This window comes from Lampris incognitus, chromosome 19 (genome assembly GCF_029633865.1).
Source record: "Lampris incognitus isolate fLamInc1 chromosome 19, fLamInc1.hap2, whole genome shotgun sequence".
Taxonomy (NCBI): domain Eukaryota; kingdom Metazoa; phylum Chordata; class Actinopteri; order Lampriformes; family Lampridae; genus Lampris; species Lampris incognitus.
Genome location: NC_079229.1, coordinates 38,570,095 through 38,594,624, shown reverse-complemented (window position 1 = coordinate 38,594,624; position 24,530 = coordinate 38,570,095). Strand labels below are relative to the sequence as shown.

The 24,530-nt window shown below is 46.5% G+C and overlaps 1 protein-coding gene across 1 annotated transcript in view; it reads right to left on the bottom strand.

Moving 5' to 3' along the window:
• Positions 1–24,530, bottom strand: part of kmt2ca (lysine (K)-specific methyltransferase 2Ca) — a 267,487-nt gene that overhangs the window by 59,448 nt on the left and 183,509 nt on the right. The window contains exons 48-53 of the mRNA XM_056299264.1: positions 3,841–3,937; positions 3,334–3,597; positions 3,011–3,122; positions 2,274–2,343; positions 2,118–2,181; positions 1,420–1,652 (exon numbers count right to left, since the gene is read on the bottom strand). Coding sequence (XP_056155239.1) covers positions 1,420–1,652; positions 2,118–2,181; positions 2,274–2,343; positions 3,011–3,122; positions 3,334–3,597; positions 3,841–3,937 — 840 coding nt within the window. The remainder of the gene's footprint in view (positions 1–1,419; positions 1,653–2,117; positions 2,182–2,273; positions 2,344–3,010; positions 3,123–3,333; positions 3,598–3,840; positions 3,938–24,530) is intronic.

Below are 24,530 nucleotides of genomic sequence, written 5' to 3'. Positions count from 1 at the left end.
ATGCCAGACGCCAGTTCTGCATAGTTCTTAAGAAGTCGACCGCCAATATTATCTGGACAGGAACTTTTTCTTTCCTTCACTGCCCTGAAGAGTTTAAAAATCTTGCCCCTGGGGCATCCAGGTAGTGTAGCGGTCTATTCCGTTGCCTACCAACACGGGATCGCTCCCTGTGTTACCTCCGGCTTGGTCGGGTGTCCCTACAGACACAATTGGCCGTGTCTACGGGTGGGAAGTCGGATATGGGTATTTGTCCTGGTCACTGCACTAGCGCCTCCTCTGGTCGGTCGGGGCACCCCCCAGATTGGCAGAGAGGGGGTGGAGCAGCGATCGGGACGGCTCAAAAAAAAAAGAAGAAAAGAGCAGGTTAATTGGCCAGATACAATTGGGGAGAAAAGGGAGAAAATTGGAAAAGAGAAAAAAAAACCTTGCCCCTATCAACATGCATCTCACTCTCCTCTGGGGAAGCACTTCTATACACTAAGTTCACTGCTAAAATCATAAGTATTGAAACAGTCATACAAGACGTTCGGGTCATTATCAAGTTCAGAGTCCGACTTGCCAGCAAGGGAAATGGGACACTTGGTAGACAGCATGCCCATTACAGACTTCCCATCTTTCCCCGCTGGGTGTGAATTACCAGTACTCAGCAGGGTTTGTACTTGTCTTTATATTTGAGTTTAGCAAGTTTAGGTTCCTTCTTAACTTGCTAATGCAACTCCCTGCTATTACTACCAACAACCAGGTACTACTGCCCCTGACAACAACTGTGACTTCATGTTCCTGTTGTCATCTCATGTGTATCAATGACAGACATGAGCAACGCTGGTGATGTAAATGAGTGTGTGTTGTCTTTTCTACCTGCGACAGCTGACTCTGTACGGCGCACTGCTGCCCCTACTGAGAAAACCAATAGTACCAGTCATGTATTCTGCTGTACTACCCCCCTTTTTTCTGCCCAATTGTACTTGGCCAATTACCCCACCCTTCGGAGCCGTCCCGGTCTCTCCTCCACCCCCTCTGCTGACCCGGGGAGGGCTGCAGACTACCACGTCTCCTCCAATACAGGTGGAGTCACCAGCCGCTTCTTTTCACCTGACAGTGAGGAGTTTCACCGGGGGGACGTAGCTCGTGGGAGGATCACGCTATTCCCCTCAGTTCCCCCTCCCCCCTGAACAGGCGCCCCGACCGACCACAGGAGGCGCTATTGCAGCGACCAGAACACATACCCACATCTGGCTTCCCAGCCGCAGACACGGCCAATTGTGTCTGTCGGGACGCCCGACCAAGCCGGGGATAACACAGGGATTCGAACCGGTGAGCCCCATGTTGGTAGGCAACGGAATAGACCACTACACTACCCGGACACCCCTATTCTGCTGTACTTTAAGTTTAGTCATCGTGATGGTAGCATTAACCGACCTGCTCCAGTTGTTTCTGGACTGCCCCCTGCTGTTCACTAATGTTGTGGAGCTGCAGGGCGTCTTCCTCGGCAAAGGGCCGGCCAACCTTCTTGGCGGTGCGTTGTTTTGCAGACAGAGCCTTCTTGGCCTTCCTGTGAGCAGCAATCTGCTCCTCCAGGAGGCGCTGCTGGATCTGAAGGAGCTGCTGTGTGTCTCCCAACCACTCCTCATACTGCTGACGCTGGGAGTCATCTGAAGGAGAGGATAGAGGAGGAGGGGGAGGAGGAGGGAAGAAACGAGAGGGGAGGGGGGACGAGTGAGAATGCATCATGTCTTCACATACAGATACGGACATTCATACTGATACTGAATATTCATGCTGGATATTTATACTAATATTCACACTCAACATAAAAATGTGTCCTGAGTAAATCTGATATATTTCAAGATTTACTCACGACACATTTGATACGGCGACTGATACAGATATTTATTTTCATACAGATATTGATGTATATAGATACAGTGGCACTAAAAAGTTGGTGAGCCTTTTAGAGTTTTCTGTATTTCTGTATAAACATGACATTACATGTGATCAGATCTTCATCTAAGTCTTACAACTACATAAAGAACCCAATTAAAGAAATATCATACAAATACTGTACCTTCTCATTTATTTAAATGAAAACCTTCTAGCGCCACTCTATTGATACTCACTGACGAAGCCCGGTGTGAGGCTGGGGGGCGCGGGTCTCACCAGCTGGGGTGGGGGCTTCCCTTCCTGACACACACAAAAAAACCCCGACATGATTCAAGTGTGTTGTTCTGGGGGAACTTCGTCATGTGGTGTGAGGTGTGGCGTTGTGTACGGACCTGCTCTCCTGTAAGATGTGAAGGCGGGAGAGGCCCCTCAGGACCCTGTGCGCCCGATGTGTGCTGGAATCTAAAACATACACAAAACATGTTTCACTCTATGAAGGACATGGTCCAACTGCCCCTACCGCCCTGAGAGGGTGATGACGTCACAGCTTCACACTGGACGGCGAGTGTCCGTGGAGCTTGAGGAGGGGGAAGTGACGGTATGACAAACCTCATCACTAGCCGGTGTTGTCTGGCACGGAGACACGGCTCAACAGACTGTTTATAAGAACAGACAATAGAAACACTAGAGATTAAAATAAAGACAGGTCTGCAGAGCTTCGTGTACAGGCTCCGTCTCTCTCTGGTATCTATCTATTCTGCCGCCACACAGAGGAAGAGGTGTGCGAGCAGAGGAACGGGACATGTATTAACACCGGCGAGCAGTACAGTTTTTAAAACCGATGACGCTTTCTAGAATGCAACCCGACTGATTGATTGACGTAGAGTCAAACTAAAGTACGACAACACCAAACACCCAATGATGTTTTCACCTACTTTTGATTTTTAATCCAGAGGTGATATCGTGCCTGAAACAACCGCATTCCACACGATAATGTCTAATTTTATTTTCCGCTATTTCAAACATCACCCAGATATCAATAACATTAGAAAATATTTTTAGTGTTTCTGAGCCCTTTAAACTAATACACAGTTTAAACAACACTAATACACAGTTTGACAGACAGAACCTGTTGATGACCATGGGGTGCAGAGTCAGGCTGCTCTGGGTCACGACCTTGTTGATGCCCTGCAGAGCAACCATCTTAGCCTTCATGATGGGGTCTGAGATGGAGTCAAAGTCTGTAAGTACACACACACACGCACACATGCATGCATGCATACACACACACACACACACAGCCCTGGTTAACATGTCCTTCATTACAGAAAAAATAGGCTAGATCTTCTTTTATTAGAGAACATGTATGTATTCAACTCATTTCAGCTTTATGGGCCTGAAAAAAAAAACAGGCTGCGAGACAGAGGTGGAAAGACAGGGAGACAGGGGTACCTATGTTTGGCAGGGTGGGCTCTGCAGAGGTTCTCTGGCGAATCATGGCCTGCATGTGTTTCTGATGCTGCTGTTCCTGCCTCTCTTGGTCCAGGAGGTCCTGCAGGAGGAGAGGCTGCTCTTCCAGGAGCAGAGGCCTGCTGGCTAAAGGCTTCTGAGGGAATGCACCAGGGTGTTGTTGGGGCTGGTTGAGGGATGATACCACTGTGTGTGGAGGTTGGGTCTGGGGGTTGAGGTGGAAACCCCTATGCTGCTGCTGATAGGCTGATGGTTGATATGGAGCGCGAGAGAGAGACAGAGAGAGAGAGAGAGAGAGAGAGAGAGAGAGAGAGAGAGAGAGAGAGAGAGAGAGAGAGAGAGAGAGAGAGAAGGGTGGGAAATTTCAATATGGAGAGGAAGAAGAGAGGACTGACAGAGGTCAGTAAAGCGTTGTGTTGATAGAAAGAAAGGATACTGTAGTTATGAGTGGAAGTGATGACAGGAATCAAACAGAAAGAGAACATTTACCTGTTGTTACAGGGAGCACTCCTCCAGAGGTTGAGCCATGTTCCTGGCTTTGGGGCACTGGCACCACCCCCCCCCCTGACCCGCTCTCCACCGCCTCCTGGAGGAAGAACAGATCACGGAGATGGAGGATGAGTTTATCTTTGTTTAATCTCTTGAGCGTTTATTTCATTTTTTTCATAACCTCCCTGAACATCTCTGTAGTTTGATGATTGTTCTTACTGTCAGTTTCTCTGCAATCTTAACCCACTAACCAACTAACTAACCAACAATCTAACTAACCAACCATCAAACTAACCCACTAACCATCAAACTAACCCACTAACCATCTAACTAGCCCGCTAACTACCCAACCATCTAACGAACCAACCATGAAACAGGCTTGTACTGTCTCATAGAGAATTTACTTGACTAAATGGATTTTATATATATATATAGTATATATATATATATATATATATATATATAGAACGATCGGGATTTCACTCTGGCCTAAAACGACTATGGGCGGTCAACATGACGGCCAGTTTTTAAACTCTATATTCTGTCAAGATAAATACCCAACTGAGATATTAATGTACTGCCTATGTTGTATGTCTATTAGAACACAACTGACACCAAAATTAAAATTTTAACAACTATAATATTATTTTTAAACTATTTAAACTTCAGAGAGACATGGTTGAACTTGAACAGCAAGATAGAAAAAGGGAAAATACTACCTGAAAAACAAACCAGAGAACACACGCTGCTGCTCTACCAAACCAGAAAACACACACTGCTGCTGCTCTACCAAACCAGAAAACACACACTGCTGCTGCTCTACCAAACCAGAAAACACATACTGCTGCTGCTCTACCAAACCAGAAAACACATACTGCTGCTGCTCTACCAAACCAGAAAACACATACTGCTGCTGCTCTACCAAACCAGAAAACACACACTGCTGCTGCTGCTCTACCAAACCAGAAAACACATACTGCTGCTGCTGCTCTACCAAACCAGAAAACACATACTGCTGCTGCTCTACCAAACCAGAAAACACATACTGCTGCTGCTGCTCTACCAAACCAGAAAACACATACTGCTGCTGCTGCTCTACCAAACCAGAAAACACATACTGCTGCTGCTGCTCTACCAAACCAGAAAACACACACTGCTGCTGCTGCTCTACCAAACCAGAAAACACATGCTGCTGCTGCTCTACCAAACCAGAAAACACATACTGCTGCTGCTCTACCAAACCAGAAAACACATGCTGCTGCTGCTCTACCAAACCAGAAAACACATACTGCTGCTGCTCTACCAAACCAGAAAACACACACTGCTGCTGCTGCTCTACCAAACCAGAAAACACACACTGCTGCTGCTCTACCAAACCAGAAAACACATACTGCTGCTCTACCAAACCAGAAAACACATACTGCTGCTGCTCTACCAAACCAGAAAACACATGCTGCTGCTGCTCTACCAAACCAGAAAACACATACTGCTGCTGCTCTACCAAACCAGAAAACACACGCTGCTGCTCTACCAAACCAGAAAACACATACTGCTGCTGCTCTACCAAACCAGAAAACACATGCTGCTGCTCTACCAAACCAGAAAACACATACTGCTGCTCTACCAAACCAGAAAACACATACTGCTGCTGCTGCTCTACCAAACCAGAAAACACATACTGCTGCTCTACCAAACCAGAAAACACACACTGCTGCTGCTGCTCTACCAAACCAGAAAACACATACTGCTGCTCTACCAAACCAGAAAACACATGCTGCTGCTCTACCAAACCAGAAAACACATACTGCTGCTCTACCAAACCAGAAAACACATACTGCTGCTCTACCAAACCAGAAAACACACACTGCTGCTGCTGCTCTACCAAACCAGAAAACACATGCTGCTGCTGCTGCTCTACCAAACCAGAAAACACATACTGCTGCTCTACCAAACCAGAAAACACATACTGCTGCTGCTCTACCAAACCAGAAAACACATACTGCTGCTGCTCTACCAAACCAGAAAACACATACTGCTGCTGCTCTACCAAACCAGAAAACACACACTGCTGCTGCTCTACCAAACCAGAAAACACATACTGCTGCTGCTCTACCAAACCAGAAAACACATGCTGCTGCTGCTCTACCAAACCAGAAAACACATACAGCTGCTGCTCTACCAAACCAGAAAACACATACTGCTGCTGCTCTACCAAACCAGAAAACACATACTGCTGCTGCTGCTCTACCAAACCAGAAAACACATACTGCTGCTGCTCTACCAAACCAGAAAACACATACTGCTGCTCTACCAAACCAGAAAACACATACTGCTGCTGCTCTACCAAACCAGAAAACACATACTGCTGCTCTACCAAACCAGAAAACACATACTGCTGCTGCTCTACCAAACCAGAAAACACATACTGCTGCTGCTCTACCAAACCAGAAAACACATGCTGCTGCTGCTCTACCAAACCAGAAAACACATACTGCTGCTGCTCTACCAAACCAGAAAACACATGCTGCTGCTGCTCTACCAAACCAGAAAACACATACTGCTGCTGCTGCTCTACCAAACCAGAAAACACACACACTGCTGCTCTACCAAACCAGAAAACACACACTGCTGCTGCTGCTCTACCAAACCAGAAAACACATACTGCTGCTGCTCTACCAAACCAGAAAACACATACTGCTGCTGCTCTACCAAACCAGAAAACACACACTGCTGCTGCTGCTCTACCAAACCAGAAAACACACACTGCTGCTGCTGCTCTACCAAACCAGAAAACACACACTGCTGCTGCTGCTCTACCAAACCAGAAAACACATACTGCTGCTGCTGCTCTACCAAACCAGAAAACACACACTGCTGCTGCTGCTCTACCAAACCAGAAAACACATACTGCTGCTGCTGCTCTACCAAACCAGAAAACACATGCTGCTGCTGCTGCTCTACCAAACCAGAAAACACACACTGCTGCTGCTGCTCTACCAAACCAGAAAACACACACTGCTGCTGCTCTACTAAACCAGAAAACACACACTGCTGCTGCTCTACCAAACCAGAAAACACATGCTGCTGCTGCTGCTCTACCAAACCAGAAAACACACACTGCTGCTGCTGCTCTACCAAACCAGAAAACACATACTGCTGCTGCTGCTCTACCAAACCAGAAAACACATACTGCTGCTGCTCTACCAAACCAGAAAACACATACTGCTGCTGCTGCTCTACCAAACCAGAAAACACATACTGCTGCTGCTGCTCTACCAAACCAGAAAACACATACTGCTGCTGCTCTACCAAACCAGAAAACACATACTGCTGCTCTACCAAACCAGAAAACACATACTGCTGCTGCTCTACCAAACCAGAAAACACACACTGCTGCTGCTGCTCTACCAAACCAGAAAACACATACTGCTGCTGCTCTACCAAACCAGAAAACACATGCTGCTGCTGCTGCTCTACCAAACCAGAAAACACATACTGCTGCTGCTCTACCAAACCAGAAAACACATGCTGCTGCTCTACCAAACCAGAAAACACATACTGCTGCTGCTCTACCAAACCAGAAAACACATACTGCTGCTCTACCAAACCAGAAAACACATACTGCTGCTCTACCAAACCAGAAAACACATACTGCTGCTGCTCTACCAAACCAGAAAACACACACTGCTGCTGCTGCTCTACCAAACCAGAAAACACATACTGCTGCTGCTCTACCAAACCAGAAAACACATGCTGCTGCTCTACCAAACCAGAAAACACATACTGCTGCTGCTCTACCAAACCAGAAAACACATACTGCTGCTCTACCAAACCAGAAAACACATACTGCTGCTGCTCTACCAAACCAGAAAACACATACTGCTGCTCTACCAAACCAGAAAACACATACTGCTGCTCTACCAAACCAGAAAACACATACTGCTGCTGCTCTACCAAACCAGAAAACACACACTGCTGCTGCTGCTCTACCAAACCAGAAAACACATGCTGCTGCTGCTCTACCAAACCAGAAAACACACACTGCTGCTGCTCTACCAAACCAGAAAACACATACTGCTGCTGCTCTACCAAACCAGAAAACACATACTGCTGCTCTACCAAACCAGAAAACACATACTGCTGCTGCTCTACCAAACCAGAAAACACATACTGCTGCTGCTCTACCAAACCAGAAAACACATACTGCTGCTCTACCAAACCAGAAAACACATACTGCTGCTGCTCTACCAAACCAGAAAACACATGCTGCTGCTGCTCTACCAAACCAGAAAACACATGCTGCTGCTGCTCTACCAAACCAGAAAACACATACTGCTGCTCTACCAAACCAGAAAACACATACTGCTGCTGCTCTACCAAACCAGAAAACACACACTGCTGCTGCTGCTCTACCAAACCAGAAAACACACACTGCTGCTGCTCTACCAAACCAGAAAACACACACTGCTGCTGCTGCTCTACCAAACCAGAAAACACATACTGCTGCTGCTCTACCAAACCAGAAAACACATACTGCTGCTGTTCTACCAAACCAGAAAACACATGCTGCTGCTGCTCTACCAAACCAGAAAACACACGCTGTTGCTCTACCAAACCAGAAAACACATACTGCTGCTCTACCAAACCAGAAAACACACACTGCTGCTGCTCTACCAAACCAGAAAACACATACTGCTGCTGCTGCTCTACCAAACCAGAAAACACACACTGCTGCTGCTCTACCAAACCAGAAAACACATACTGCTGCTGCTCTACCAAACCAGAAAACACACACTGCTGCTGCTCTACCAAACCAGAAAACACACACTGCTGCTGCTCTACCAAACCAGAAAACACACACTGCTGCTGCTCTACCAAACCAGAAAACACACACTGCTGCTGCTCTACCAAACCAGAAAACACACACTGCTGCTCTACCAAACCAGAAAACACATACTGCTGCTGTTCTACCAAACCAGAAAACACATACTGCTGCTGCTCTACCAAACCAGAAAACACATACTGCTGCTCTACCAAACCAGAAAACACATACTGCTGCTGCTCTACCAAACCAGAAAACACATACTGCTGCTCTACCAAACCAGAAAACACATACTGCTGCTGCTGCTCTACCAAACCAGAAAACACATACTGCTGCTGCTGCTGCTCTACCAAACCAGAAAACACACACTGCTGCTGCTCTACCAAACCAGAAAACACATGCTGCTGCTGCTCTACCAAACCAGAAAACACATACTGCTGCTGCTCTACCAAACCAGAAAACACATACTGCTGCTGCTCTACCAAACCAGAAAACACATGCTGCTGCTCTACCAAACCAGAAAACACATACTGCTGCTGCTGCTCTACCAAACCAGAAAACACACACTGCTGCTCTACCAAACCAGAAAACACACACTGCTGCTGCTCTACCAAACCAGAAAACACATACTGCTGCTCTACCAAACCAGAAAACACATACTGCTGCTCTACCAAACCAGAAAACACACACTGCTGCTCTACCAAACCAGAAAACACATACTGCTGCTGCTCTACCAAACCAGAAAACACATACTGCTGCTCTACCAAACCAGAAAACACATACTGCTGCTGCTCTACCAAACCAGAAAACACATGCTGCTGCTCTACCAAACCAGAAAACACATACTGCTGCTGCTCTACCAAACCAGAAAACACACACTGCTGCTGCTCTACCAAACCAGAAAACACATACTGCTGCTGCTCTACCAAACCAGAAAACACATACTGCTGCTGCTGCTCTACCAAACCAGAAAACACATACTGCTGCTGCTCTACCAAACCACAAAACACATACTGCTGCTCTACCAAACCAGAAAACACATACTGCTGCTCTACCAAACCAGAAAACACATACTGCTGCTGCTCTACCAAACCAGAAAACACACACTGCTGCTGCTCTACCAAACCAGAAAACACACACTGCTGCTGCTCTACCAAACCAGAAAACACACACTGCTGCTGCTGCTCTACCAAACCAGAAAACACATACTGCTGCTGCTCTACCAAACCAGAAAACACATACTGCTGCTGCTGCTCTACCAAACCAGAAAACACATACTGCTGCTGCTGCTCTACCAAACCAGAAAACACATACTGCTGCTCTACCAAACCAGAAAACACATACTGCTGCTGCTCTACCAAACCAGAAAACACATACTGCTGCTGCTCTACCAAACCAGAAAACACATACTGCTGCTCTACCAAACCAGAAAACACATACTGCTGCTGCTCTACCAAACCAGAAAACACATACTGCTGCTGCTCTACCAAACCAGAAAACACATACTGCTGCTCTACCAAACCAGAAAACACATACTGCTGCTGCTCTACCAAACCAGAAAACACATACTGCTGCTCCTCTACCAAACCAGAAAACACATACTGCTGCTCTACCAAACCAGAAAACACATACTGCTGCTGCTCTACCAAACCAGAAAACACATGCTGCTGCTGCTCTACCAAACCAGAAAACACATACTGCTGCTGCTGCTCTACCAAACCAGAAAACACACACTGCTGCTGCTGCTCTACCAAACCAGAAAACACATACTGCTGCTGCTGCTCTACCAAACCAGAAAACACATACTGCTGCTGCTGCTCTACCAAACCAGAAAACACATACTGCTGCTCCTCTACCAAACCAGAAAACACATACTGCTGCTCTACCAAACCAGAAAACACATACTGCTGCTGCTCTACCAAACCAGAAAACACATGCTGCTGCTCTACCAAACCAGAAAACACATACTGCTGCTGCTGCTCTACCAAACCAGAAAACACACACTGCTGCTCTACCAAACCAGAAAACACACACTGCTGCTGCTCTACCAAACCAGAAAACACATACTGCTGCTCTACCAAACCAGAAAACACACACTGCTGCTCTACCAAACCAGAAAACACACACTGCTGCTGCTCTACCAAACCAGAAAACACATACTGCTGCTCTACCAAACCAGAAAACACACACTGCTGCTCTACCAAACCAGAAAACACATACTGCTGCTGCTCTACCAAACCAGAAAACACATACTGCTGCTCTACCAAACCAGAAAACACATACTGCTGCTGCTCTACCAAACCAGAAAACACATGCTGCTGCTCTACCAAACCAGAAAACACATACTGCTGCTGCTCTACCAAACCAGAAAACACACACTGCTGCTGCTCTACCAAACCAGAAAACACATACTGCTGCTCTACCAAACCAGAAAACACATACTGCTGCTGCTCTACCAAACCAGAAAACACACACTGCTGCTGCTCTACCAAACCAGAAAACACACACTGCTGCTGCTCTACCAAACCAGAAAACACACACTGCTGCTGCTGCTCTACCAAACCAGAAAACACATACTGCTGCTGCTGCTCTACCAAACCAGAAAACACATACTGCTGCTGCTCTACCAAACCAGAAAACACATACTGCTGCTCTACCAAACCAGAAAACACATACTGCTGCTGCTCTACCAAACCAGAAAACACATACTGCTGCTGCTCTACCAAACCAGAAAACACATACTGCTGCTCTACCAAACCAGAAAACACATACTGCTGCTGCTCTACCAAACCAGAAAACACACACTGCTGCTCTACCAAACCAGAAAACACACACTGCTGCTCTACCAAACCAGAAAACACACACTGCTGCTGCTGCTCTACCAAACCAGAAAACACATACTGCTGCTCTACCAAACCAGAAAACACACACTGCTGCTGCTCTACCAAACCAGAAAACACATACTGCTGCTGCTCTACCAAACCAGAAAACACACACTGCTGCTGCTCTACCAAACCAGAAAACACATACTGCTGCTGCTCTACCAAACCAGAAAACACATACTGCTGCTGCTCTACCAAACCAGAAAACACATACTGCTGCTCTACCAAACCAGAAAACACACACTGCTGCTCTACCAAACCAGAAAACACATACTGCTGCTGCTCTACCAAACCAGAAAACACATACTGCTGCTCTACCAAACCAGAAAACACACACTGCTGCTCTACCAAACCAGAAAACACACACTGCTGCTGCTGCTCTACCAAACCAGAAAACACATACTGCTGCTCTACCAAACCAGAAAACACACACTGCTGCTGCTCTACCAAACCAGAAAACACACACTGCTGCTGCTGCTCTACCAAACCAGAAAACACACACTGCTGCTCTACCAAACCAGAAACACATACTGCTGCTGCTCTACCAAACCAGAAAACACATACTGCTGCTCTACCAAACCAGAAAACACATACTGCTGCTGCTCTACCAAACCAGAAAACACATACTGCTGCTCTACCAAACCAGAAAACACATACTGCTGCTGCTCTACCAAACCAGAAAACACACGCTGCTGCTGCTCTACCAAACCAGAAAACACATACTGCTGCTGCTCTACCAAACCAGAAAACACATACTGCTGCTGCTCTACCAAACCAGAAAACACATACTGCTGCTGCTCTACCAAACCAGAAAACACATACTGCTGCTGCTGCTCTACCAAACCAGAAAACACATACTGCTGCTCTACCAAACCAGAAAACACATACTGCTGCTGCTCTACCAAACCAGAAAACACATACTGCTGCTGCTCTACCAAACCAGAAAACACACACTGCTGCTGCTCTACCAAACCAGAAAACACATACTGCTGCTGCTCTACCAAACCAGAAAACACATACTGCTGCTCTACCAAACCAGAAAACACATACTGCTGCTCTACCAAACCAGAAAACACATACTGCTGCTCTACCAAACCAGAAAACACATACTGCTGCTGCTCTACCAAACCAGAAAACACATGCTGCTGCTGCTCTACCAAACCAGAAAACACATACTGCTGCTCTACCAAACCAGAAAACACATGCTGCTGCTGCTCTACCAAACCAGAAAACACACACTGCTGCTGCTCTACCAAACCAGAAAACACACACTGCTGCTGCTCTACCAAACCAGAAAACACATGCTGCTGCTGCTGCTCTACCAAACCAGAAAACACACACATACTGCTGCTGCTCTACCAAACCAGAAAACACATACTGCTGCTGCTGCTCTACCAAACCAGAAAACACATACTGCTGTTGCTGCTCTACCAAACCAGAAAACACATACTGCTGCTGCTCTACCAAACCAGAAAACACATACTGCTGCTGCTCTACCAAACCAGAAAACACACACTGCTGCTCCTCTACCAAACCAGAAAACACATACTGCTGCTCTACCAAACCAGAAAACACATACTGCTGCTCCTCTACCAAACCAGAAAACACATACTGCTGCTGCTCTACCAAACCAGAAAACACACACTGCTGCTCTACCAAACCAGAAAACACATACTGCTGCTCTACCAAACCAGAAAACACATACTGCTGCTGCTCTACCAAACCAGAAAACACACGCTGCTGCTGCTCTACCAAACCAGAAAACACATACTGCTGCTGCTCTACCAAACCAGAAAACACATACTGCTGCTGCTCTACCAAACCAGAAAACACATACTGCTGCTGCTGCTCTACCAAACCAGAAAACACATACTGCTGCTCTACCAAACCAGAAAACACATACTGCTGCTGCTCTACCAAACCAGAAAACACATACTGCTGCTGCTCTACCAAACCAGAAAACACACGCTGCTGCTGCTCTACCAAACCAGAAAACACACACTGCTGCTCTACCAAACCAGAAAACACACGCTGCTGCTGCTCTACCAAACCAGAAAACACACACTGCTGCTCTACCAAACCAGAAAACACATGCTGCTGCTGCTGCTCTACCAAACCAGAAAACACATACTGCTGCTGCTCTACCAAACCAGAAAACACATACTGCTGCTGCTGCTCTACCAAACCAGAAAACACACACTGCTCCTCTACCAAACCAGAAAACACATACTGCTGCTGCTCTACCAAACCAGAAAACACACACATACTGCTGCTCTACCAAACCAGAAAACACATACTGCTGCTGCTCTACCAAACCAGAAAACACATACTGCTGCTGCTGCTCTACCAAACCAGAAAACACATACTGCTGCTGCTGCTCTACCAAACCAGAAAACACATACTGCTGCTCTACCAAACCAGAAAACACATACTGCTGCTGCTCTACCAAACCAGAAAACACACACTGCTGCTGCTCTACCAAACCAGAAAACACATACTGCTGCTGCTCTACCAAACCAGAAAACACATACTGCTGCTCTACCAAACCAGAAAACACATACTGCTGCTCTACCAAACCAGAAAACACATACTGCTGCTCTACCAAACCAGAAAACACATACTGCTGCTGCTCTACCAAACCAGAAAACACATGCTGCTGCTGCTCTACCAAACCAGAAAACACATACTGCTGCTCTACCAAACCAGAAAACACATGCTGCTGCTGCTGCTCTACCAAACCAGAAAACACATGCTGCTGCTGCTGCTCTACCAAACCAGAAAACACATACTGCTGCTCTACCAAACCAGAAAACACACACTGCTGCTGCTCTACCAAACCAGAAAACACATGCTGCTGCTGCTGCTCTACCAAACCAGAAAACACACACATACTGCTGCTGCTCTACCAAACCAGAAAACACATACTGCTGCTGCTGCTCTACCAAACCAGAAAACACATACTGCTGTTGCTCTACCAAACCAGAAAACACACACTGCTGCTGCTCTACCAAACCAGAAAACACATACTGCTGCTCTACCAAACCAGAAAACACATACTGCTGCTCCTCTACCAAACCAGAAAACACATACTGCTGCTGCTCTACCAAACCAGAAAACACACACTGCTGCTCTACCAAACCAGAAAACACATACTGCTGCTGCTCTACCAAACCAGAAAACACATACTGCTGCTGCTCTACCAAACCAGAAAACACACACTGCTGCTCCTCTACCAAACCAGAAAACACACACTGCTGCTCTACCAAACCAGAAAACACATACTGCTGCTGCTCTACCAAACCAGAAAACACATACTGCTGCTGCTCTACCAAACCAGAAAACACATACTGCTGCTCCTCTACCAAACCAGAAAACACATACTGCTGCTGCTCTACCAAACCAGAAAACACACACTGCTGCTCTACCAAACCAGAAAACACATACTGCTGCTGCTCTACCAAACCAGAAAACACATACTGCTGCTGCTCTACCAAACCAGAAAACACACACTGCTGCTGCTCTACCAAACCAGAAAACACATGCTGCTGCTGCTCTACCAAACCAGAAAACACATACTGCTGCTGCTGCTCTACCAAACCAGAAAACACATGCTGCTGCTGCTGCTCTACCAAACCAGAAAACACATACTGCTGCTGCTCTACCAAACCAGAAAACACATACTGCTGCTCTACCAAACCAGAAAACACATACTGCTGCTGCTGCTCTACCAAACCAGAAAACACATACTGCTGCTGCTCCTCTACCAAACCAGAAAACACATACTGCTGCTGCTGCTCTACCAAACCAGAAAACACATGCTGCTGCTGCTGCTCTACCAAACCAGAAAACACATACTGCTGCTGCTCTACCAAACCAGAAAACACATACTGCTGCTCTACCAAACCAGAAAACACATGCTGCTGCTGCTCTACCAAACCAGAAAACACACACTGCTGCTCTACCAAACCAGAAAACACATACTGCTGCTGCTCTACCAAACCAGAAAACACACACTGCTGCTCTACCAAACCAGAAAACACATACTGCTGCTGCTGCTCTACCAAACCAGAAAACACATGCTGCTGCTGCTGCTCTACCAAACCAGAAAACACATACTGCTGCTGCTGCTCTACCAAACCAGAAAACACATGCTGCTGCTGCTCTACCAAACCAGAAAACACATGCTGCTGCTGCTCTACCAAACCAGAAAACACATACTGCTGCTGCTCTACCAAACCAGAAAACACACACTGCTGCTCCTCTACCAAACCAGAAAACACACACTGCTGCTCTACCAAACCAGAAAACACATACTGCTGCTGCTCTACCAAACCAGAAAACACATACTGCTGCTGCTCTACCAAACCAGAAAACACATACTGCTGCTCCTCTACCAAACCAGAAAACACATACTGCTGCTGCTCTACCAAACCAGAAAACACATACTGCTGCTCTACCAAACCAGAAAACACATACTGCTGCTGCTCTACCAAACCAGAAAACACACACTGCTGCTCTACCAAACCAGAAAACACATACTGCTGCTGCTCTACCAAACCAGAAAACACATACTGCTGCTGCTCTACCAAACCAGAAAACACACACTGCTGCTCTACCAAACCAGAAAACACATACTGCTGCTGCTGCTCTACCAAACCAGAAAACACATACTGCTGCTGCTCTACCAAACCAGAAAACACACACTGCTGCTGCTCTACCAAACCAGAAAACACATACTGCTGCTGCTCTACCAAACCAGAAAACACATACTGCTGCTGCTCTACCAAACCAGAAAACACACACTGCTGCTCCTCTACCAAACCAGAAAACACATACTGCTGCTGCTCTACCAAACCAGAAAACACATACTGCTGCTGCTCTACCAAACCAGAAAACACATACTGCTGCTCTACCAAACCAGAAAACACATACTGCTGCTGCTGCTCTACCAAACCAGAAAACACATACTGCTGCTGCTCCTCTACCAAACCAGAAAACACATACTGCTGCTGCTGCTCTACCAAACCAGAAAACACATACTGCTGCTGCTGCTCTACCAAACCAGAAAACACATACTGCTGCTCTACCAAACCAGAAAACACATACTGCTGCTGCTCTACCAAACCAGAAAACACATACTGCTGCTGCTCTACCAAACCAGAAAACACATACTGCTGCTCTACCAAACCAGAAAACACATACTGCTGCTGCTCTACCAAACCAGAAAACACATACTGCTGCTCCTCTACCAAACCAGAAAACACATACTGCTGCTCTACCAAACCAGAAAACACATACTGCTGCTGCTCTACCAAACCAGAAAACACATGCTGCTGCTGCTCTACCAAACCAGAAAACACATACTGCTGCTGCTGCTCTACCAAACCAGAAAACACACACTGCTGCTGCTGCTCTACCAAACCAGAAAACACATACTGCTGCTGCTGCTCTACCAAACCAGAAAACACATACTGCTGCTGCTGCTCTACCAAACCAGAAAACACATACTGCTGCTCCTCTACCAAACCAGAAAACACATACTGCTGCTCTACCAAACCAGAAAACACATACTGCTGCTGCTCTACCAAACCAGAAAACACATGCTGCTGCTCTACCAAACCAGAAAACACATACTGCTGCTGCTGCTCTACCAAACCAGAAAACACACACTGCTGCTCTACCAAACCAGAAAACACACACTGCTGCTGCTCTACCAAACCAGAAAACACATACTGCTGCTCTACCAAACCAGAAAACACACACTGCTGCTCTACCAAACCAGAAAACACACACTGCTGCTGCTCTACCAAACCAGAAAACACATACTGCTGCTCTACCAAACCAGAAAACACACACTGCTGCTCTACCAAACCAGAAAACACATACTGCTGCTGCTCTACCAAACCAGAAAACACATACTGCTGCTCTACCAAACCAGAAAACACATACTGCTGCTGCTCTACCAAACCAGAAAACACATGCTGCTGCTCTACCAAACCAGAAAACACATACTGCTGCTGCTCTACCAAACCAGAAAACACACACTGCTGCTGCTCTACCAAACCAGAAAACACATACTGCTGCTGCTCTACCAAACCAGAAAACACATACTGCTGCTCTACCAAACCAGAAAACACATACTGCTGCTGCTCTACCAAACCAGAAAACACACACTGCTGCTGCTCTACCAAACCAGAAAACACACACTGCTGCTGCTCTACCAAACCAGAAAACACACACTGCTGCTGCTGCTCTACCAAACCAGAAAACACATACTGCTGCTGCTGCTCTACCAAACCAGAAAACACATACTGCTGCTGCTCTACCAAACCAGAAAACACATACTGCTGCTCTACCAAACCAGAAAACACATACTGCTGCTGCTCTACCAAACCAGAAAACACATACTGCTGCTGCTCTACCAAACCAGAAAACACATACTGCTGCTCTACCAAACCAGAAAACACATACTGCTGCTGCTCTACCAAACCAGAAAACACACACTGCTGCTCTACCAAACCAGAAAACACACACTGCTGCTCTACCAAACCAGAAAACACACACTGCTGCTGCTGCTCTACCAAACCAGAAAACACATACTGCTGCTCTACCAAACCAGAAAACACACACTGCTGCTGCTCTACCAAACCAGAAAACACATACTGCTGCTGCTCTACCAAACCAGAAAACACACACTGCTGCTGCTCTACCAAACCAGAAAACACATACTGCTGCTGCTCTACCAAACCAGAAAACACATACTGCTGCTGCTCTACCAAACCAGAAAACACATACTGCTGCTCTACCAAACCAGAAAACACACACTGCTGCTCTACCAAACCAGAAAACACATACTGCTGCTGCTCTACCAAACCAGAAAACACATACTGCTGCTCTACCAAACCAGAAAACACACACTGCTGCTCTACCAAACCAGAAAACACACACTGCTGCTGCTGCTCTACCAAACCAGAAAACACATACTGCTGCTCTACCAAACCAGAAAACACACACTGCTGCTGCTCTACCAAACCAGAAAACACACACTGCTGCTGCTGCTCTACCAAACCAGAAAACACACACTGCTGCTCTACCAAACCAGAAACACATACTGCTGCTGCTCTACCAAACCAGAAAACACATACTGCTGCTCTACCAAACCAGAAAACACATACTGCTGCTGCTCTACCAAACCAGAAAACACATACTGCTGCTCTACCAAACCAGAAAACACATACTGCTGCTGCTCTACCAAACCAGAAAACACACGCTGCTGCTGCTCTACCAAACCAGAAAACACATACTGCTGCTGCTCTACCAAACCAGAAAACACATACTGCTGCTGCTCTACCAAACCAGAAAACACATACTGCTGCTGCTCTACCAAACCAGAAAACACATACTGCTGCTGCTGCTCTACCAAACCAGAAAACACATACTGCTGCTCTACCAAACCAGAAAACACATACTGCTGCTGCTCTACCAAACCAGAAAACACATACTGCTGCTGCTCTACCAAACCAGAAAACACACACTGCTGCTGCTCTACCAAACCAGAAAACACATACTGCTGCTGCTCTACCAAACCAGAAAACACATACTGCTGCTCTACCAAACCAGAAAACACATACTGCTGCTCTACCAAACCAGAAAACACATACTGCTGCTCTACCAAACCAGAAAACACATACTGCTGCTGCTCTACCAAACCAGAAAACACATGCTGCTGCTGCTCTACCAAACCAGAAAACACATACTGCTGCTCTACCAAACCAGAAAACACATGCTGCTGCTGCTCTACCAAACCAGAAAACACACACTGCTGCTGCTCTACCAAACCAGAAAACACACACTGCTGCTGCTCTACCAAACCAGAAAACACATGCTGCTGCTGCTGCTCTACCAAACCAGAAAACACACACATACTGCTGCTGCTCTACCAAACCAGAAAACACATACTGCTGCTGCTGCTCTACCAAACCAGAAAACACATACTGCTGTTGCTGCTCTACCAAACCAGAAAACACATACTGCTGCTGCTCTACCAAACCAGAAAACACATACTGCTGCTGCTCTACCAAACCAGAAAACACATACTGCTGCTGCTCTACCAAACCAGAAAACACACACTGCTGCTCCTCTACCAAACCAGAAAACACATACTGCTGCTCTACCAAACCAGAAAACACATACTGCTGCTCCTCTACCAAACCAGAAAACACATACTGCTGCTGCTCTACCAAACCAGAAAACACACACTGCTGCTCTACCAAACCAGAAAACACATACTGCTGCTCTACCAAACCAGAAAACACATACTGCTGCTGCTCTACCAAACCAGAAAACACACGCTGCTGCTGCTCTACCAAACCAGAAAACACATACTGCTGCTGCTCTACCAAACCAGAAAACACATACTGCTGCTGCTCTACCAAACCAGAAAACACATACTGCTGCTGCTGCTCTACCAAACCAGAAAACACATACTGCTGCTCTACCAAACCAGAAAACACATACTGCTGCTGCTCTACCAAACCAGAAAACACATACTGCTGCTGCTCTACCAAACCAGAAAACACACGCTGCTGCTGCTCTACCAAACCAGAAAACACACACTGCTGCTCTACCAAACCAGAAAACACACGCTGCTGCTGCTCTACCAAACCAGAAAACACACACTGCTGCTCTACCAAACCAGAAAACACATGCTGCTGCTGCTGCTCTACCAAACCAGAAAACACATACTGCTGCTGCTCTACCAAACCAGAAAACACATACTGCTGCTGCTGCTCTACCAAACCAGAAAACACACACTGCTCCTCTACCAAACCAGAAAACACATACTGCTGCTGCTCTACCAAACCAGAAAACACACACATACTGCTGCTCTACCAAACCAGAAAACACATACTGCTGCTGCTCTACCAAACCAGAAAACACATACTGCTGCTGCTGCTCTACCAAACCAGAAAACACATACTGCTGCTGCTGCTCTACCAAACCAGAAAACACATACTGCTGCTCTACCAAACCAGAAAACACATACTGCTGCTGCTCTACCAAACCAGAAAACACACACTGCTGCTGCTCTACCAAACCAGAAAACACATACTGCTGCTGCTCTACCAAACCAGAAAACACATACTGCTGCTCTACCAAACCAGAAAACACATACTGCTGCTCTACCAAACCAGAAAACACATACTGCTGCTCTACCAAACCAGAAAACACATACTGCTGCTGCTCTACCAAACCAGAAAACACATGCTGCTGCTGCTCTACCAAACCAGAAAACACATACTGCTGCTCTACCAAACCAGAAAACACATGCTGCTGCTGCTGCTCTACCAAACCAGAAAACACATGCTGCTGCTGCTGCTCTACCAAACCAGAAAACACATACTGCTGCTCTACCAAACCAGAAAACACACACTGCTGCTGCTCTACCAAACCAGAAAACACATGCTGCTGCTGCTGCTCTACCAAACCAGAAAACACACACATACTGCTGCTGCTCTACCAAACCAGAAAACACATACTGCTGCTGCTGCTCTACCAAACCAGAAAACACATACTGCTGTTGCTCTACCAAACCAGAAAACACACACTGCTGCTGCTCTACCAAACCAGAAAACACATACTGCTGCTCTACCAAACCAGAAAACACATACTGCTGCTCCTCTACCAAACCAGAAAACACATACTGCTGCTGCTCTACCAAACCAGAAAACACACACTGCTGCTCTACCAAACCAGAAAACACATACTGCTGCTGCTCTACCAAACCAGAAAACACATACTGCTGCTGCTCTACCAAACCAGAAAACACACACTGCTGCTCCTCTACCAAACCAGAAAACACACACTGCTGCTCTACCAAACCAGAAAACACATACTGCTGCTGCTCTACCAAACCAGAAAACACATACTGCTGCTGCTCTACCAAACCAGAAAACACATACTGCTGCTCCTCTACCAAACCAGAAAACACATACTGCTGCTGCTCTACCAAACCAGAAAACACACACTGCTGCTCTACCAAACCAGAAAACACATACTGCTGCTGCTCTACCAAACCAGAAAACACATACTGCTGCTGCTCTACCAAACCAGAAAACACACACTGCTGCTGCTCTACCAAACCAGAAAACACATGCTGCTGCTGCTCTACCAAACCAGAAAACACATACTGCTGCTGCTGCTCTACCAAACCAGAAAACACATGCTGCTGCTGCTGCTCTACCAAACCAGAAAACACATACTGCTGCTGCTCTACCAAACCAGAAAACACATACTGCTGCTCTACCAAACCAGAAAACACATACTGCTGCTGCTGCTCTACCAAACCAGAAAACACATACTGCTGCTGCTCCTCTACCAAACCAGAAAACACATACTGCTGCTGCTGCTCTACCAAACCAGAAAACACATGCTGCTGCTGCTGCTCTACCAAACCAGAAAACACATACTGCTGCTGCTCTACCAAACCAGAAAACACATACTGCTGCTCTACCAAACCAGAAAACACATGCTGCTGCTGCTCTACCAAACCAGAAAACACACACTGCTGCTCTACCAAACCAGAAAACACATACTGCTGCTGCTCTACCAAACCAGAAAACACACACTGCTGCTCTACCAAACCAGAAAACACATACTGCTGCTGCTGCTCTACCAAACCAGAAAACACATGCTGCTGCTGCTGCTCTACCAAACCAGAAAACACATACTGCTGCTGCTGCTCTACCAAACCAGAAAACACATGCTGCTGCTGCTCTACCAAACCAGAAAACACATGCTGCTGCTGCTCTACCAAACCAGAAAACACATACTGCTGCTGCTCTACCAAACCAGAAAACACACACTGCTGCTCCTCTACCAAACCAGAAAACACACACTGCTGCTCTACCAAACCAGAAAACACATACTGCTGCTGCTCTACCAAACCAGAAAACACATACTGCTGCTGCTCTACCAAACCAGAAAACACATACTGCTGCTCCTCTACCAAACCAGAAAACACATACTGCTGCTGCTCTACCAAACCAGAAAACACATACTGCTGCTCTACCAAACCAGAAAACACATACTGCTGCTGCTCTACCAAACCAGAAAACACACACTGCTGCTCTACCAAACCAGAAAACACATACTGCTGCTGCTCTACCAAACCAGAAAACACATACTGCTGCTGCTCTACCAAACCAGAAAACACACACTGCTGCTCTACCAAACCAGAAAACACATACTGCTGCTGCTGCTCTACCAAACCAGAAAACACATACTGCTGCTGCTCTACCAAACCAGAAAACACACACTGCTGCTGCTCTACCAAACCAGAAAACACATACTGCTGCTGCTCTACCAAACCAGAAAACACATACTGCTGCTGCTCTACCAAACCAGAAAACACACACTGCTGCTCCTCTACCAAACCAGAAAACACATACTGCTGCTGCTCTACCAAACCAGAAAACACATACTGCTGCTGCTCTACCAAACCAGAAAACACATACTGCTGCTCTACCAAACCAGAAAACACATACTGCTGCTGCTGCTCTACCAAACCAGAAAACACATACTGCTGCTGCTCCTCTACCAAACCAGAAAACACATACTGCTGCTGCTGCTCTACCAAACCAGAAAACACATGCTGCTGCTGCTGCTCTACCAAACCAGAAAACACATACTGCTGCTGCTCTACCAAACCAGAAAACACATACTGCTGCTGCTCTACCAAACCAGAAAACACACACTGCTGCTGCTCTACCAAACCAGAAAACACATGCTGCTGCTGCTCTACCAAACCAGAAAACACACACTGCTGCTGCTCTACCAAACCAGAAAACACATACTGCTGCTGCTCTACCAAACCAGAAAACACACACTGCTGCTCTACCAAACCAGAAAACACATACTGCTGCTGCTCTACCAAACCAGAAAACACATACTGCTGCTGCTCTACCAAACCAGAAAACACACACTGCTGCTGCTCTACCAAACCAGAAAACACATACTGCTGCTGCTCTACCAAACCAGAAAACACATACTGCTGCTGCTCTACCAAACCAGAAAACACATACTGCTGCTGCTGCTCTACCAAACCAGAAAACACATGCTGCTGCTGCTGCTCTACCAAACCAGAAAACACATACTGCTGCTGCTCTACCAAACCAGAAAACACATACTGCTGCTCTACCAAACCAGAAAACACATACTGCTGCTGCTGCTCTACCAAACCAGAAAACACATACTGCTGCTGCTCCTCTACCAAACCAGAAAACACATACTGCTGCTGCTGCTCTACCAAACCAGAAAACACATGCTGCTGCTGCTGCTCTACCAAACCAGAAAACACATACTGCTGCTGCTCTACCAAACCAGAAAACACATACTGCTGCTCTACCAAACCAGAAAACACATGCTGCTGCTGCTCTACCAAACCAGAAAACACACACTGCTGCTCTACCAAACCAGAAAACACATACTGCTGCTGCTCTACCAAACCAGAAAACACATACTGCTGCTGCTCTACCAAACCAGAAAACACACACTGCTGCTGCTCTACCAAACCAGAAAACACATACTGCTGCTGCTGCTCTACCAAACCAGAAAACACATGCTGCTGCTGCTGCTCTACCAAACCAGAAAACACACACTGCTGCTGCTCTACCAAACCAGAAAACACATGCTGCTGCTGCTCTACCAAACCAGAAAACACATACTGCTGCTGCTCTACCAAACCAGAAAACACATACTGCTGCTGCTCTACCAAACCAGAAAACACATACTGCTGCTGCTCTACCAAACCAGAAAACACATACTGCTGCTCCTCTACCAAACCAGAAAACACATACTGCTGCTCTACCAAACCAGAAAACACATACTGCTGCTCTACCAAACCAGAAAACACATACTGCTGCTCTACCAAACCAGAAAACACATACTGCTGCTGCTCTACCAAACCAGAAAACACACACTGCTGC